This window comes from Ischnura elegans, chromosome 8 (genome assembly GCF_921293095.1).
Source record: "Ischnura elegans chromosome 8, ioIscEleg1.1, whole genome shotgun sequence".
NCBI lineage: Eukaryota > Metazoa > Arthropoda > Insecta > Odonata > Coenagrionidae > Ischnura > Ischnura elegans.
In genome coordinates, this window is record NC_060253.1 from 66204418 (window position 1) to 66221693 (window position 17276).

At 38.8% G+C, this 17276-nt stretch overlaps 2 protein-coding genes across 2 annotated transcripts; both read right to left on the reverse strand.

Annotated features, from left to right (window-relative positions):
* Positions 1 to 11389: 11389 nt before the first annotated feature.
* Positions 11390 to 13588, reverse strand: LOC124164427 (flocculation protein FLO11-like). The gene has a single exon (XM_046541752.1). It carries the CDS (start codon positions 13586 to 13588, stop codon positions 11390 to 11392), a length of 2199 nt encoding a protein of 732 aa, XP_046397708.1.
* Positions 13589 to 15300: 1712 nt separating this feature from the next.
* LOC124164381 (mpv17-like protein 2) lies at positions 15301 to 17038 on the reverse strand. The gene is made up of 2 exons (XM_046541690.1): positions 16821 to 17038; positions 15301 to 16676 (listed from the first exon to the last, which is right to left on the reverse strand). The coding sequence occupies exon 2, from the start codon at positions 16647 to 16649 to the stop codon at positions 16044 to 16046; it is 606 nt and encodes a 201-aa protein (XP_046397646.1). The 5' UTR covers positions 16650 to 16676; positions 16821 to 17038; the 3' UTR covers positions 15301 to 16043.
* Between the last annotated feature and the right edge of the window lie 238 nt (positions 17039 to 17276).

The window sequence follows — 17276 nt, forward strand, 5'->3', positions numbered from 1 at the left end:
AGTTTTGTAATGCTAGTAATGTATGGTTTTTTTAAATCATTGTCATCAGTGATCTCACTGAAAGTTATATTTTTAGTTTTTTACCATGGTACTGTATTTTCTACTACAATGTAGTAGAATTATGTATACATTTCTTAGTTTCAATATTGGTACAAAAAATAAGTATATGATCAAGTTCAGGTTAGTCGACCATTAAAAAATTACATTAGCTTAATGAAATTGTGATGATGCCAGATGCCTCATGCCAAATAATTAAGTCACTATTATAATCCACTGTGATATTTAATGTATATATATTATCATATCTTGTGAAACTGTATTACTGCCTGGTACTGCTCTTTAGTAGCATAGTCTTTTTTTACTTTTCTGAAGGAAATGATATAAGTATTCCTTGCTTTTTCCAATGCCAATAATGTTGCATTTTTAGTTTTTCTTTCGTATATAGTAATACATTGTTACTGATGATGTATGTACTTATTTTAAGTTATTCAAGCTATGCAAATGAATGCTATTATAAAATGTTATCATTTGTTACTCAGTATTTGGATGCTCAATATTCTTAGTCTAGATCTAGGTCACTCAGTATATCCCAAGAACTTTGTTATTGCTACAGTAATATTTTTGTAAGGCTGACTCATAGGAGGTAGAATGCATTTAAGTTAGATTTGGATATGCATGAGCTAGAATAGAGTTTTGGGGGAAGGAAGGGTTTGTGGAGTACAGGTACGTTAAGGACGTTTTGTTATTTTTTTCATTTTTGAGGGTGCTACACTTGAGACCCTTTCCCCCTTAAATTTTGGTGAAAGGTGGGTTTGAAGCCCATAACCTCCCTGCTCACCATGGCCTTCAGAAGACATACATATGTTTCATTTAAGGGTAATAGAAATCGTGGAAGGTCTATAGCAGAAGTTTTGGAAAGTACATATAATGCATTTGGGTTTCCTGTGGTGGTGGCGATGTAATATTTTGGCACAACCATTGTTTTCTTCTACTTCTTTCATTGAAGCTCCATCTCCATTTTCATACCATTTCCAGCTTAGGAATCTCAGGCAGGTTGTCATTGCAGAGCAAATAGCAATAAATGGCATTTCTCCGTAAAGCACATTGGCTCCTCCATGAAAGCTACCTCCCACCAAACATCATTGTCAGCTTGGGAGTAGGTGCATCAAAGTAAACAATAACCTCAAACAGTATAAAGTATGAACCACTGGATTGGCTTTTTGGTGTAATCAAAGTTTTCATCGTGGGGATGGCAACTGTGCCAAATATTTCAGCTTGGCATGAGGGCGCTAACAGCAGAGTAGGGGGAACATTGGGCAGTATCCTAAAACTTGTGATGATTGGCTGTGATGTGTGACTTGCAATGATTCATGTCAAAGTCCCAAAAGCCTTTGTCAGAAACTACTGTACTCTCTCGTTTCTACAATCAACTTTATTATGAAGCAAGGTCATGGTCCTGATCAAAGGTATATGGTAACTTATAATTGAAGATATAATATTATGAAATTTTCAACGTTACGGAATCGCAAACCCTAGTTGCAGTCCCAACAGTATAAAACAAAAGTCGTTACAAAGTTTTGATGTGTTAACTGTGGGATCTGAAATGTAGGGATGTGCAAGTAGCACTTTTTGATCTCGAGTCGAGTGTGGTAATTCTTGAACTAGGCAATACAGCAAAGCATGCTTCAACATATTCCCCTTTTTTTTAAACTCCCTTGTGAATGTTCTATTTTGAATGCTTAGCTTGTTGTAAAAAGGAAAAGATAACGAGGAACGTTGATGGTAATTGAATCACAATTAGGAGATGAATGAAAATTATTGTGTCTTTAGCAGTTCCACAAGCACAATTGAAATGAATTAACCTCTAGCAATATGTCGTCAAAGTATGTATCCAAACTGTTCAGAAGAACCCTCAACAAAGATATGTAATATTTGATCGTTACAAATTCTCATGCAGGAAAACCAATTGTTCTGCATACTCAGGCAGCAGGTTTTGACGTCTCCATGTTACACTATCACTGCCTGCAGAAAATTTTCTATTGCAACACACTTTTGTTGCTGGAAAAGTACTTTGTTTCCAAAGTTTCAAGGTTTGGGAACCTTGGAAAGTTTTATTAAAAGTTATGTCAACAATTTATATGGATCTTGAATATTCATGGAATTTTAGTGGACAAAGTACACGAATAATAGAACTTATCTTTAGCTTTGTAGATCAAAAAAAGATGTTTTCTTTCTTTCTTACTTCATTTAATCAACCATAGCTACTATTTTCTGTTAGTTCAAGAGGGAAACTAAATGCAATAAAGGAATAAACAAAAATTAGAATTGGACGTACTTAGTGCTCAAAAAGGCTAAGAAATGACACTACTTGTGACATCAAACACCGGGAAAAATCGGCATTGTCCACGAAAACCTAAAAGTTTCATTTTTTCCATAAAAATCCTTACAATTTTTACATATTTCCTTGGCATTTGAGTTAAGAAAGTATGGTAGGGTATAAAAGTTTAGCATAAGAAAGTATGAGCAATGCTGTGGTCCACTCCGAATGCGATGCCACGCTGGGGCGGAAGACGGTCGGAAGCCGTGGCTACCGGAAAGGTATTTGGCACCCACGTCGACTAATCTAGTGGTTGACTGCTATGTATACAAGAGCTGAAACTCCCAATTTAAGGAATTATATTGACTTATTGACATTAAATACGATAACATTACATAAGTTTAATGATAGCGCCTCCAGTCGGACCAACGACTCGACTCGAATTTTCGAGTACTCGCACATCCCTACTGAAATGTCTACAAATCACTAAGCTCTGCTATGTTTCCCATACCCTTTACCGTATTTATCTGAATATAGTTCCCCCTATTTTTCCAAAAATGCCCTTAGTAAAAGTAAAGGGGGGGCTATATTCAAATGCATTTTTTATATTTTTTCCAAAACTGAAGCCTCAAAATTAGGGGGGGGGGGGGACTATATTAGGAGGAATCGGTAATTTTAGAATTTTTGAGCTAACAATGGTTGTTTTGCAACAACAAGTACACAAGGTTGAGGGTTCCCCACGTATTAGTTAACCTTAAAGCGCAGTAAAGGTGTCTAAGGTCTGAAAGTGATGAATTATGAAAGGAAATAAAGATTGGAGACTTTTTTTGTGTTGATTATAAAGGATGTGAAGCTAGGTGGGAGTGATACCTTCAGCCCTTTTGCTACTAATGCTGGAAATATATGGCAGTATGGTTCTTGACCAGGGAGACAAATGCTGTGAATACACTGTGACGGAACACGACATCACATATAGGGTAGGAAGGAGATCGAGCAAAGGAATGATCACGCCAGAGAAATCATTCTTTAACATATTACACATATATTTTCACCTTCCAAAAAAAACACACAAAAAATACCCTGATGATAATGATTACAATGAAACAATAGATTTTTACCCTCCAAAAACACACAAAAAATACCCTGATGATGATGATTACAATGAAACAATATATTTTACTTTCCAAAAACACACAAAAAATACCCTGATGAGAATGGTACTACTTTTCTTCAACGAACAGTACTTGAAAATTAAAACTAATTGAATCTTGAATGACAGTGAGAGATTATTGCAAATGAGTTCTTCTTCATAACACGAAGAAAATATGAGAGCATTTATCGCGCACTTGGGGAACACTTTCACGTAGGATTGGAAAGTTTCACTTTGGGAAAAAAAAAAGGACTGGGGCGTGGTGTGCTTACGCTTCCGTTTTTGCGGTGAGGATAACTTGTAGAGGAACTCTGCAAGAACAAACATCTACTTGTGTTTGTTCATTCGTGGCAAGTCCTCTTTTCTTCCGCTCAAACCGGCGTCGACGTCATCCACTGCCAAAATGGCCCTTTCCCACTTTCCTTCCTATTGTAGGTGTTCTCTCCTCTGCGTCCGCGACCAACTGGGCATGAATCACCCTGCAGTGCTCATTCACAACTCACTGTCTCACTTTTTCTCTCGCTCGTCACCTGGGGACGTTTCCCTATATATCCGTCGTCACCTACCCATAATCCCAACCACTTGACGTCGTCTGCACTCGGCACTGGCAGAGCCGACGTAGTGGCCACTATTTGAACTAAGCGAACAACATACACTAAATTTTTTAATACAATGATGAATGAATCAAATATTGCTACAGAACATATTCTTTTATTTTATTTTATTTCTTTTTTTTTTTTTTTTTTTATCCCCTGCTCGAGTCATCACAACACATTTGAGATTTTCCTAAGCAAACGAACGAATACCATATATATCCAGCACCTTGCTCTCCCCCTTTTATGGTGGTTGCAGCAACACAGAGCCATAGTTTCGGGACCCAATGCAGTGGAGGTCAGATCTTAAACTCGAAATCCGAGAGCAGGTATGTGGAACCTTCGTCTTTTACATATTACCCCTCTTTGCAGTAAGGGACCTAATCCCACAGGGTGAAATGCCAACACTATAGCCACCACACCAACCTGATCCCCAAAACACATTTTTAAAGCACATGAAGAAACAGTGCTTTCCAAAGTTTCCCACAGATTTTCTCAGTAATTGAAAATTATCCAAACCCCATGCTAATTCTTACCCTAGTGTCATCAAGTTCCTCACTAATTTTTCTATGAATGCTGGCATTGACAAATACATGGTAATCTGATCAGTGGTTCACTCATTGTTTGAGGTTAAAAAAATTGTGAAACAGCTCAGTGTTAGTCATATGGAATCATCAAAACAATTGCCTAAATTCGCCATTATCCGGAGTCCGTGTATCTACTCTTGTCTGAGTGTAATTATTAACCTTGTTAAGTGGTTTACTTCTCCAGCAGATTAATGTTTTTGAGGTAATACCACTGAACTAAGTGCGCATTACTACTGCCTACGCAATGGAGCAAATATCCTTTGGAATCAAATTTGCTGGTAATGGAAATTTGAATTAGAATGTAAAGGACGTGATTTTCTCATCACATATTGGAATTCATTCCATTCCTTATTATTGCACATTATTTGATTGCCAATCACATCATCAAGACTTAAATTATTTTCTAGTTATAATTATAATTCCATAAATAGTGTGATAGCATTAAAATCAAAATTAAACCATGAAGTATTTTACGTTTTTTTATGAAAAATGCAATGTTTTTTCAATATTTCTGAAAAGAAATGTTCTTGCAAAGTTTGTTAAAATGAACTTCCAAATTAATGATCCTCTGAACTTTGTAATGACGAGAGTCGACAGTTTAAAGTTGGTCCTGTGTAAACCTGGCAATTGTGTTGTCACGTGCTTTAACCTCTAGGCTTGTGTTGTTTAGATTTTTCTACGATAACCAAAATTGTAGGTAAATTACGATTGAGTATTTAAATGACATATAGTACAGCTGTAAAAATTAACTCAAAGATATGATAAAAGTATTAGAGGAACATTGATTGCGATCTTAAAAAATTGTTTGCAATACTAATTCAGTGCAAGGAAGTTTTTTTCATATCATTGAAATGCACGTTCATTGTTAAAGATTTTTGAGCCTCAAGAACAGTTTCATATCCTATTTTGTTGTTAAAACTGATTTAAAAATTAGATCAGTTGCTGGCAGTGAAGATTTCTCTGGACTCACACTAGGCAAGGTCCTCTATATCTCCTTTCGACGCTTCAAAATGCATCTCGTCCATGATCCTCAGGGATATTGGAAACCAATTACAAAATTTTGGAAGGAGATATAGAGAACTGAGAAATCCTCACTGCCATTATTTGTCAGGAAAAAACCAGACATTACATCATGCACGTTGTGTTCCAAAGTAATGCACTTATTTAAAAAAATAAGAAACTTATTGAACATATTTGCGCAAACACATTAAATTCTTCAAAGTACTTCCCTTGGGGTTCTACGTATTTTTTCTAGCGAATCAGCCATAACTGGTACATACCCAGGAAGGCTTCTTGGGGGACCTCTCGCAAAGTCCTCCTTACGACTGATTTTCTCTCTTCTAAGGACGAAAAATGGGTTCATTTCAGGGCTGCCATAATCTGAGGTAGTGGGAAGGAGTCTGCTGGGGTGACTTCTGGAATATAGAGGGTTGGGGCAGCGTTTGAACCACATGCTATGCCAGGAACTCGCAGACTCGTAAAGTGTTATGGCAAGGCGCTTTGTCGAGATGGAATAGCGAGGCAGTAGAAACATCTTCTCTCGTCCCGTTGTCCCTTTTTCTGAGTCTTTCCAGCACTTGCATGCAATATCGGCATTAACTGTCTTTCCTTAAGAAATAAATTCTTTTTATACCACTCCTTTCCTGTCTACGAAGGCAATGAGCCTTGATTTCACTTTTAATTTGCTCATTCTTGCCATTTTGGGGATTCACCTCTTCCCGGCTCTTCTTAAAAGCCTTCAACCACCTCAAAACTTGTGTGTAGGACAGAGTAGAGTCTCTGTAAGACTCGGAAATCATTTTGTTTGTCTCCTCAAGGGATCTTTTCAGTTTTGAACAAAACTTAAACTTTGCTCAATTGTCAATTACATTTTCAACAGTAGAGTTATAACTATGATTCATAAACTCACATTATATATTTATTTTTTACTGGATCAAATTGTTGGGTTATTGTCATTAATGAGGCTTGGGTTTCAAGCAAATTTTGACACTACTGTATATTTGCTCCTCTGGATACAATTGGATAATTTTCAACCAAAGGTAGGACTGATTCTCAAAGTGTTATGTATTGGTCTCTGAGGCCCAGCGCACACGGAGCGACTATTTTGTAACCACAGTTGGGGATCAGTTGCGTCGGCAACCAGTTTGCAACTGAAACAAAACTTCTGTCCGCACACGGGGTGTAATGACAAAGGGCTGGTTGTGAATCAGTTTCGTCCATTGTGCAATCAGTGAAGTGTTTATTTAGTGCGGTACGTGTTGTTTTTAGCCCTTGCATTGGCCGTCGGCGCATACAATCACTGAGTCAGGCGAATAAGACGCTGTGAACTATTATCAATACCAAAGACGTTATTAAGTTTGTATTTGTTCAGGACTTCATGCTTCTCTACTGCTCCAACGAGCTTCATGTTGACTTCTTGATCATTAATTTTGAGATCGACACTATAAAGCCGTCAAAATACCACCAAAACACCACGTGGTCTCGTGCAACTGAAGTCTGCAACGCAACTGCAACCGCGGGCCCACGGTTGCATGTGACTGGTTTCAGACTGTTTTGAGATCGTCAAAAACCAGTCGCGTCGTGTGCGCCTCCCCACTCAAATACATTGTCGAGGTCACAAAACAGTTGCGCGCGCAACTGGTTTGCAACGGTAGTTGTAAAACAGTCACACCGTGTGCGCTGGGCCTGAGTGATAAGTGAATACTGGTGATTTAATTTATAATTTAAAGTGCAGATAAAGTTATTTTTGCATTGCATTTAGGGTAGTATTGCTTGTAAATGGGCTGGCAAACTTAATGATTATCTAACAGTTAACAACTCCAAAATCCTGAGCAAGAGTTTGAAATTTGGCTGAGAGTGATAAAAAATTTCTCTCTCAAAAGTGGCAGCTAATTCTGTAACATTCTCTTATTAGTGGGCAGCCAGAAAAGATTGGTATACAGCAAGATTTATTAGCATTTAATATATAATTAGGACACTTAAGGTTGAAGTGTAATTGTAAAAATGGCTTAGGAGATGCAAAGCTAGTTTTGGCTAATTTGTTTTTTGTGTACATGGCACAATATGATGTAAATAATTTTGGTTGTAATTATCTCCCAGCCACTAATTGGCAATGCACAAATTTAGAATATTGTCATAGTGTAAAATATGTCAATTTATGACTTACGGAGAGTAAGTAACAATTCCTGTGATCTTTTATACTCTATGTATTGAGTGAATTGCAATTTATAAGAATATTAATTTCTTTGCCATTTCCTATCCTTAGAAGGATTGAGGAGTGTTTGCATGAATTATAATAATTACATAATGGAAGCAGGGGAATTCTGCTATTTGTAGTGACAAATTATTTTATCAAATACTGTGGATCGTGGAGAACAACATTTAGGTTCTAATATTGTTCAACAAAGGAAAATTGTAAGTGCTTGGTCAATTTGTTATTAAACTAATTTCCTTGGACCCTTTAGTGAAATTGTCTTACATTAGTGATTAACCCATGTCATAAAACATTTTGTAGTCATAACTTCTTGGCTACATGTTTCTTTGGAGTAGTGATTGTGACATCTGCTTTATATGTGGAATGTCCTCAGTTCATTCCTGGACAAAAACATCTTTTGGTTGGCCTCAGAGGTAGGGTAAAGCCCTTGCCTGCCAAACCAAAGGTCACAGGTTCGAATCCTGCCTGGTTGAGTTACCTCGACAATGGCGTGGGTGTTTCTGATCATACAGTTATACATATAAAGGTCAATTCATTCTGTTATCAGAAAATTTGGAATTAAATAAATTAATGAAATATTTGTCACTAAAAAAATACCCTTAAAATGAGAAGTCTCTTAATATTTCAATATCCATCATCTCATGAAATTTCAATTTGTACTTCTTTTTTTAATGATACATTTGCTTGAGGATCTATTAATGTTGAGTATTCAATAATTTTTTAAGTACTTTTCATTTGTTGTGGAACAATTTTAAATTTAGGTCTTTTTATGAGCAGATTTTCTTCTCCAGCAAAGATCGATTGATTCTTCTTCGACTTATTTATAGAAAAATATTTGTAGTTTCACCGAGCTAAATTACTGTTGAGTTTTTGCATAAGAAGATACTTGACAATAAATGTAAACTAGGAGATAACAAAGGTATACCATGGAAGATCCAGCACATATACCAGAGGAGTATGCAATGTGCAATGCGGTAAAGTATGCCGGGGTTACATATGTTTCCTGGATAGATGGAAGTATGTACAATTTACATACATACTTAGTATCTGCATGCATAAATATCAGTGAAGGCTAAAGATTTACTGTGAATAAAATTTTGCAATTCCGTCCCATAAACCTGAAGATTTTGGTTTATAATTTTAGATAAAATCTATTTCATCATGAAAATTTTATTCATGGCAAAAATGAATTATCAATCATTTTTAAGGACGTAGGAACAGATAAAGTACAAAATTGAATAAAATCGCTGACATGTAGGAGGTCAAAAATCTTCACAAGTTTAAATGAATAATTACCAAGTCCATGGTCATATCAATGAGTTTGACCTCCATTTGTGGAAAAACATATGAACCTTCTCGTAAGTCAGGTGTTTGCAAAATTTGAGTTTTGTTCTTCAATTGGTGATTTCCATTCTTGTTTTCTGGCTGTTTATTTTTTTGTGTCATTCGACTCTCAGAAAAATTCAATGCCATAAAAATTAAATACACAAAGTGAAAAAAAGAACTAAATGGAGTATTGCCCATGTTAAGCAAGAGGCACTTTGATGAACAGTGCATCGGGGGCCTAAATATCTCTAGGAAGTGATCTAGGATGAAACCTTGACTTGCTTAAAGTCAATGGAGCAACCATGAAGGATTAGGAACTCTGCAAAGAGGTTGACTTCAGTCCGGCCAGAGAGAGTTGTCTGATGACAGCAGAGAAGGAGGGGCGGAGAACCCTGAGCCAGCACGGTATGCAGACAATCACTGTCCCCCAATCGCACCTCACACCCTTGCCTAGTCATGCAACATTATCGCATGCATATGAACCACTGAAACAAACCTGAATCACCAAAATAAGCCCATTCTTAGAATGACCACAACAAGGGATTCTTCATTTATTCCAAAACCTCCGAAAACAACACTAATCAGCCTTTATATCAGGGTTCCTGATAACATTTAACAATCAAATGTGCACAAAAACCCATGCCCTGGATCAGTGATGCAGTGAGAGGGGGGTTTTGGGGGATAAACCCCCCCCCCCAGAGCTCCATTTGATTAATAAACTTATAGAAGAGTGTAAGGATTAATAAAATATCCCTCAGAAAGCCATAAAACTCAACATTTTGAACCATTTATCCTAAAAAAAATTCTGGGAGAGGGCTCCTGCACCTCCCGCTTATCCTGGCGGGTGTACGACACTCCCCAGGTCTATTTGCGGCTAAAACCCCCCTAGCCTTAATTCCTAGCTGCGCCCCTGCCCTGGATAAGGCTAAATTACCCAGACAGGACTCGAACCCGTGACCTTTGAGTGGCAGGCAAGGACTTTACGCCACCACCACTGAGGCCGGTCTCTCGAGCATCCCTTCTGACTCCTTTATTCACAAAGCCTTTTGTTTACATGTGATGCAGGCATTTTCAGACCTATCAACCTGATCCCATACCCCAAATTAGACCCTTCTGCCAGTCATCTGACAACTCTCAGTGACTGGACTGTAGTCAGTGATGTCAAACAAACCTGTTCCTAAAATCTTTGACGTGGGAGATCTTGTTTCTCACTAACTAATGCTGTTACTATCAAACTATCTACCTACTTTGGAACAAGACTTGGCTGTAGAAAAATTATGGTTTTGCCAATGGTCATTCAAGATTCATTTCTGTGGCCATTTATGTGGTTATAAATATCATGGAACAAGAACATAAGGCCTTACTGCTAAGCACTATATTTGCATATGTCTGATGCACTGTCAAGAAGCCTTCTCTCCTTATGCCATGTGACCTCTGGAGGGGGTTGGAGTGGAGATGGGGGTAGGTTGGTAAAAATTGTAACCACATTATTCAGAGGATTTCCAATTTAATGCTCTCTTTTTGGTAAAGAGGAAGAACACAAAACAAAAGTTTCTTCAACAACATTAAATCAAAAGGAAGAGATGGATCCTCTCAAGTTCATATTAAAAATATGCGGTAAAAAAAACTTTCATAACTTATTAAAAATTATAATATCAAAAGTCAGTCCATAGATTCCACTCAAAATTGTTGAATTAATGAGGATAAATGGCACGGTAAGCAGAACACTTAGTAAAACATCATTTGGAAGAGCATTAGGAAGATTTGAGGAGAGTAGCTATTGGTCCTTCCCATTCACTATCTGGGGCAAGCTAAGGTTCCTTCCTCATGAACAGTCAATAGCGTCTGCCCCCACTCGTAAAGGGCAGAGTTCAAGGTATGTTGGTGTAGGCATGTTTGTTCCTTCTTGACAGGAGAGGAGAAGTCACACTATTCCTGGGATTGAGGGAGTTGCATTGATCACAATGACTATGGAACTGCTGACAGGACTCCCATGGTACTTGGCATCTCAGTGGACTCAGGGAAGCCATTTGGACTTCAACTGGACTTAGCTGTTCCAAATGTTTAGGGTGGAAGAACTATTACTGGAGATGCAGGCATTGCCTCTTCCTCTCTTGTCTGCTCCTCTGCTGGCAGTTCAAACGCAGTGTACTCAACACCGGCAGGGAATTCATGTGCCCACATCCGAAGCGAACACAACTCTTATGATGGACTAGTAGCAGATGGGTAGGGGAGCTTCCCTGGATCATCCAGACAGAGGTGAGGAAGTGGGTACGGGGGTCTTCCTGGATCTTCTGTGGAAAGGTGGGGTAGTGGATAAGGAAGCCCACCCTGATTTTCCATGGGCAGGTTGGGCAATGGATATGGAAGGCCCCCCTCATTTTCCACCGAGAGATTAGGAAGTGGATATGGATTTTCCATTGAGAGGTGAGGAAGTTCGTATGGGAGCCTCCCATTTACGACAGAGATACGGGGTAAAGGTTGTGGGGCCCCCTCATTATTTTCCATCTGATTTTCTATACAGGGGTTGGGAAGTGGATGCAGAAGCCCCTCCTCGTTTTCCTCTGCGACATTAGAAAGTGGACTTGGATTTTCCATTGAGAGGTGAGAAAGTTCGTCTAGCAGCCTCCCATTTTCGAGAGAGATAATGGGTTGGGGGAGAGGGAGATCCCCTTTCTTTTCCATCTCTTTTCCTCGATTTTCTGTCGAGAGGTTAGGAAGTGTACATGGTTGCCTACTGTTATTTTCCACTGAGAGATTAGGAAGATGACATGGATTTTCCATTGAGAGGTGAGGAGGTTCGTGTGGGAGCCTCCCATTTTCGATAGAAATAGTATAGGGTTGAGGGTGTGGGAGGTCCCCTTTCCTTTCCATCTGATTGTCAGTAGAGAGATTAGGAAGTGGATATGGTGGCCTGTTGTTATTTTCCATGGAGAGGTGGGGGTAAGGTAGCTTGCCAACATTTTCTGTAGAGAGATTAGGAAGTGAATATGGTAGCCTGCTGTTATTTTCCATGGAGAGGTGGGGGTAAGGAAGCTCACCATTTTCTGTCGAGAGGTTAGGAAGTGAATATGGTAGCCTGCTGTTTTTTTCCATGGAGAGATGGGGGTAAGGAAGCTCACCCTCATTTTCTGTAGAGAGGTTAGGAAGTGGATACGGTATCCTACTGTTATTTTCCGTGGAGAGATGGGGGTTAGGAAGCTCCCCATCATTTTCTGTAGAGAGGTTAGGAAGTGGATACGGTATCCTACTGTTATTTTCCGTGGAGAGATGGGGGTTAGGAAGCTCCCCATCATTTTCTGTAGAGAGATTAGGAAGTGGATATGGTGGCCTGTTGTTATTTTCCATAGAGAGGTGTGGGTAAGGAAGCTCCCCATCATTTTCTGTAGAGAGGTTAGGAAGTGGATATGGTGGCCTGTTGTTATTTTCCGTGGAGAGGTGTGGGTAAGGAAGCTCACCCTCATTTTCTGTCGAAAGGTTAGGAAGTGGATATGGTGGCCTATTGTTATTTTCCGTGGAGAGGTGTGGGTAAGGAAGCTCACCCTCATTTTCTGTCGAAAGGTTAGGAAGCGGATATGGTGGCCTGTTGTTATTTTCCATGGAGAGTTGTGGGTAAGGAAGCTCACCCTCATTTTCTGTCGAAAGGTTAGGAAGTGGATATGGTGGCCTGTTGTTATTTTCCGTGGAGAGGTGTGGGTATGGAAGCTCACCCTCATTTTCTGTCGAAAGGTTAGGAAGCGGATATGGTGGCCTGTTGTTATTTTCCATGGAGAGGTGTGGGTAAGGAAGCTCCCCATCATTTTCTGTAGAGAGGTTAGGAAGTGGATATGGTGGCCTGCTGTTATTTTCCATGGAGAGGTGGGGGTAAGGAAGCTCCCCATCATTTTCTGTAGAGAGGTTAGGAAGTGGATATGGTGGCCTGTTGTTATTTTCCATGGAGAGGTGGGGGTAAGGAAGCTCACCATCATTTTCTGTCGAAAGGCTGGGGTATGGAAGCTTTCCTGGATTTTCTAGAGAAAGGTGGGGAAGTGGGTATGGGAGCCTCCTGTCACTTTCGGAGACAAGATTGGAGGGTGGGTTTGGATTTTCCACAGAGAGGCGAGGAAGAGGATATGGGAGGTCCTCATCACTTTCTCTGCAGAGGTGAGGAAGTTGGTATGGTAGCCTCCCGTTTTCGACAGAGATACTTGGTAGAGGGTACGGGAGGCCCTCGTCATTTTCAGAGCAGCGGTGAGGAAGTTGGTACGGTAGCTTCCCATTTTCGGCAGAGATATGCGGTAGAGGGTATGGTAGCTCCCCATTATTTTCCATTGAGAGGTGAGGAAGTGGATAAGGGAGCCTTCCATTATCTTCTATGGAGAGGTGAGGAAGGTGGTATGGAAGCCTCCTCTGGATATCCATCTCAGGGCTAGGAAATAGATATCAGGATGAGGGCACTTATGGTGGGACTTTCAGGTAGTCGTGCAGCTGGTGCTTCTGGAATCCAAGTGCATACAAGGATTGTCACATGGCAGCATCACAGGAGACCTGGCAGCTGGAGACGAAGGAGAATCAGTGTTGTTACAAAATAATTTTGTAATGATATGATCCTTGCTCTAACAATGATTTTCCAAGTAGGATTCTTCCAGTTTATACAGAAAGACCTTGAGTGTGGGAGAAGGTTGTATTTAATGCAATGCATTTTCAATCAGAATACGTTCTTTCACTTTCCCAATAGTTGAAGTTCGTTGTTGTACAACATTTTTAGGGGAGGTTATGAAAGAAAGCTGTTTTCTTTTTTTTAAAGGCTAGGAATGGAAGAAAGAGTGAGGGGAAGTAGCTTCATGGAAAAATTGTCTCATATCCTCAACAGGACACTAAGAGCCTTTAAAGCAAAGCTCTACAGCCTTCTTTGGTTGTAATAGAGTTAATTGATTTATATTCTCTATAAGGGGGCATGGTAGAAGGATAGCTTCTGTCACTCTACCCATAGACTTCTTCATTGCCTCCCTAGCATCTCCTACAATGTTTGCGTTGACAGAGACATGGAAAAGGAATGTTGGGGGTTGGAAAAGTAATGGAAAAGTCACAGATTGATGGTGGGAATTCTGACAAAAATATGACTTCTGCAATCAGGGCGTGAAGGATAAGAAGAGGTTTAATGATTGAATTTAGGCGAACTTCCTTTACTTGAGTGTTGAGGAAGAAGAAAAAAGGAGACATGTCTTTGAATGACAAGTTGGCTCTTTTAAACACCAAGGATGGTCAAAACGGCTTTGTAATTCAAAATTATCTGATTTCATAGAAAGAAAATTTTTACAAAATGATAGCCAGCTATAATTATTTTTAGTATTAGTATTCTTGAACGGGGGAGTTAAGAATTAAGGCTTGGGGGGATTTTAGAGGCAACTAATACTTAGGGGTGTGGAGGTATTGCATACCCGCCATGGTAAGCGGGAGTTGCAGGGGCCCTCCTCCAGAAAAATTTAAAGATTAATGGTTCAATGGCGACTTTTTCGGCTTCCTGAGGGATATTTGATTAATCCTAACACTATTCTATAATTAGTAATAATCCAATTAAGTGGATTAAAATGGATTAAACTTAAATATTTCTCTGAGCTCTGGGGGGGGGGGGGGGGGGGGCGGTTATCTCCCAAAAACCCCCCTCGCTGCACTACTGTTCTTGAAAGTGAAAATTTTTCAATTTTATATTTGCATTAATACTCTTACAATTCAGTAACGGACAATATTAATACGCTAAAATTATTTTTTGCTTTCTAAAGATTACAGTGATATGTAATGAGCTTAGATGAGGGAAATCTTGAGTGACAGGTTGCGAGGGGGGAAGGTACAATAGGAGGAAAATATTGTGTCTTCATTAAGTTACAAATGGAATTAGACAAAGATTGGAGTTGGAGTTGGAGTAAAATGGGTATTTTTCAGACATTTGTTTTTTAAAAGGACTTAGTGGTTCCCATCTAAAGGAATATGGTGAGCCGGATAAAAAGCTGTGAACAAAATATTCTGTTTTATTTTTAAATGCATTCAACTACGTAAGGTCATCAAATGTAATAAGTTTATGTTAGAGCAAGTTTTTCAAGAAGGTAATGAAATGATTAACACACCAAAACAAGTCAGAAAAATAATATGTATTACAATGGCATAAGTGCATGAGACTTACAGTGTACCACTGATACCAAGGTTAACATGAAGCCTTATGATGATTAAGGGAGAACAGCCGAGTGGATATCATGGAGGAAAGGAAAATTTAAAGAACAATTAAACGGAAAAATATCCTAAATCAGATTTTCAATAGGCTGAGGAATTCCTTCACTGAGAAGATAATTAGATGTTAACCCAGCAATAAAAACATAAATGAAGTAGCAAGATTGTCATTTTTTGTTGGTATACTGAATTTACTCCCATGGATATGCTTTTGAAAATTTTGCTATGGCGGAGGTAGGAATAGTTCATGGGTTTCCTTCTAGGTGCAGGGGTGAAACTTGACTGACATTGCAGTGACCTACTCTGCAATGTTGTCAAGGTAAATGGGTTTTAAGTTGAAGATGATAGCAAGTCACATCGTTGATGTCAGACCATATTCAATTTTATACACATTGGGAAAATTGGTAACTCTCTCGTAGGCTTACAAAAATGAATAATTTTAACGACCATTTTTCCTTCATGAAGGTAAACCATGGTAAAAAATATTTATTCCTTGCCCAGCAAGAGATTTAACAGCTTTGCATTAATATTTCATATTGAAATACTCTATTATAACAACTTTAAGATTAACTGAGCTCTTTAAACAATTAACTTTTCTAAAGCTCAATTACAGAAATACCTGATGGATTGCATTCTTTTAATTAATGACTACTTATTCCACCTTGTCCCCTTCGAGGGGTATTTCATGCTTAACATAAGATGTATAAATGTCATATCCCAGTGAAATTGTATTATCATATAAGACACGAAATCTTGTTGGTAGCATGTAAAAATTAATCACTTGAGCAGGAGGCCAAATAACCCATTCAGCAACATACAAGCGCCACCCTTTTTGTACTATTTCATCAACCACAGTCTTCACATCAGCCCTTTCAAGGATACCTAATGTAACAAATATCAATGATATGGAAATGGGAGAGCAGATGATTTGATCAGCTAAAACTTTCTTTGTTACAGCTTTGAAGGTTCGACCAGGTATACGACTGTCCAGATAAATATACCAGTAGTGGCAGAGTACGCCCACTGTAAGACCTGAGATAGACATATGTGCTGTTCTTGTGCTATCCCACTTCTGTTTATCCCCCTGAGCAATTTCATAATGCTGTTGAAAGACATCCCCAGCACCAGAGAGGCTCATTGATATTCCAACATTTGTCAAGAGCAAGTATTTCTTGAACATCTTATGGCCCACATGCCTGCATTTAGCGATGATTTCACTCTTCAGAAGGCGGGTCAGGAAAATTCCTCTGTGAAGCATTTCTTAAGAGATGAACGTTTCACCATCCTGTAATAAGTATAGCGAACGCACGAATGAAGTAAAAAATGAAATATATACATGATCATCAGCAAAAACACACAGCTAAACTCGGTAATTATTTCACGGTTTATTTATCATCAGCTAAAAAACTCAACTCTAAATTTCACATACCCTAATATTTCACTGCTAAAGGTCAATTTCAACAATTTAATTGCGGAGAGACAGACGAGGCAAAACTAATGTTCTTTCGCTACCATGTACAAAAAACTATAAAAGTGGTAAAAATTCATAGCAACATTCAGAATTTCACTTTTTCCTGAGCTTTCCCCGCATGACGAAGAAATAATTTCAAGATAATTTTTAAAAACAAATTACTGCAGTGGCCCGTCTTTCGTAACATTATCCCAAGTAGAACGAAGGAGCAGAGATACCAACCAATTGTATGGAAGTGACAAAAGATTAATCCAAGACGGTTGAAACCACTTCTTTTAAATCGAGCATTTTGTGAGTAAAATGAATACTCTCAGTTCACTTATGAGTTAATCTTAATATTTTTTGCATATTTTAAAAGCCACTCTCGTGAGAAACACTTCAAGGACTGACGAAAACAACAGGAACGGCCGCAGG

What these genes read in the sequence shown, in the direction of transcription:
- LOC124164427 (XM_046541752.1), bottom strand. Translation starts at nt 13,588, where the DNA reads ATGGATATCCAGAGGAGGCTTCCATACCACCTTCCTCACCTCTCCATA.
- LOC124164381 (XM_046541690.1), bottom strand. Translation starts at nt 16,649, where the DNA reads ATGCTTCACAGAGGAATTTTCCTGACCCGCCTTCTGAAGAGTGAAATC.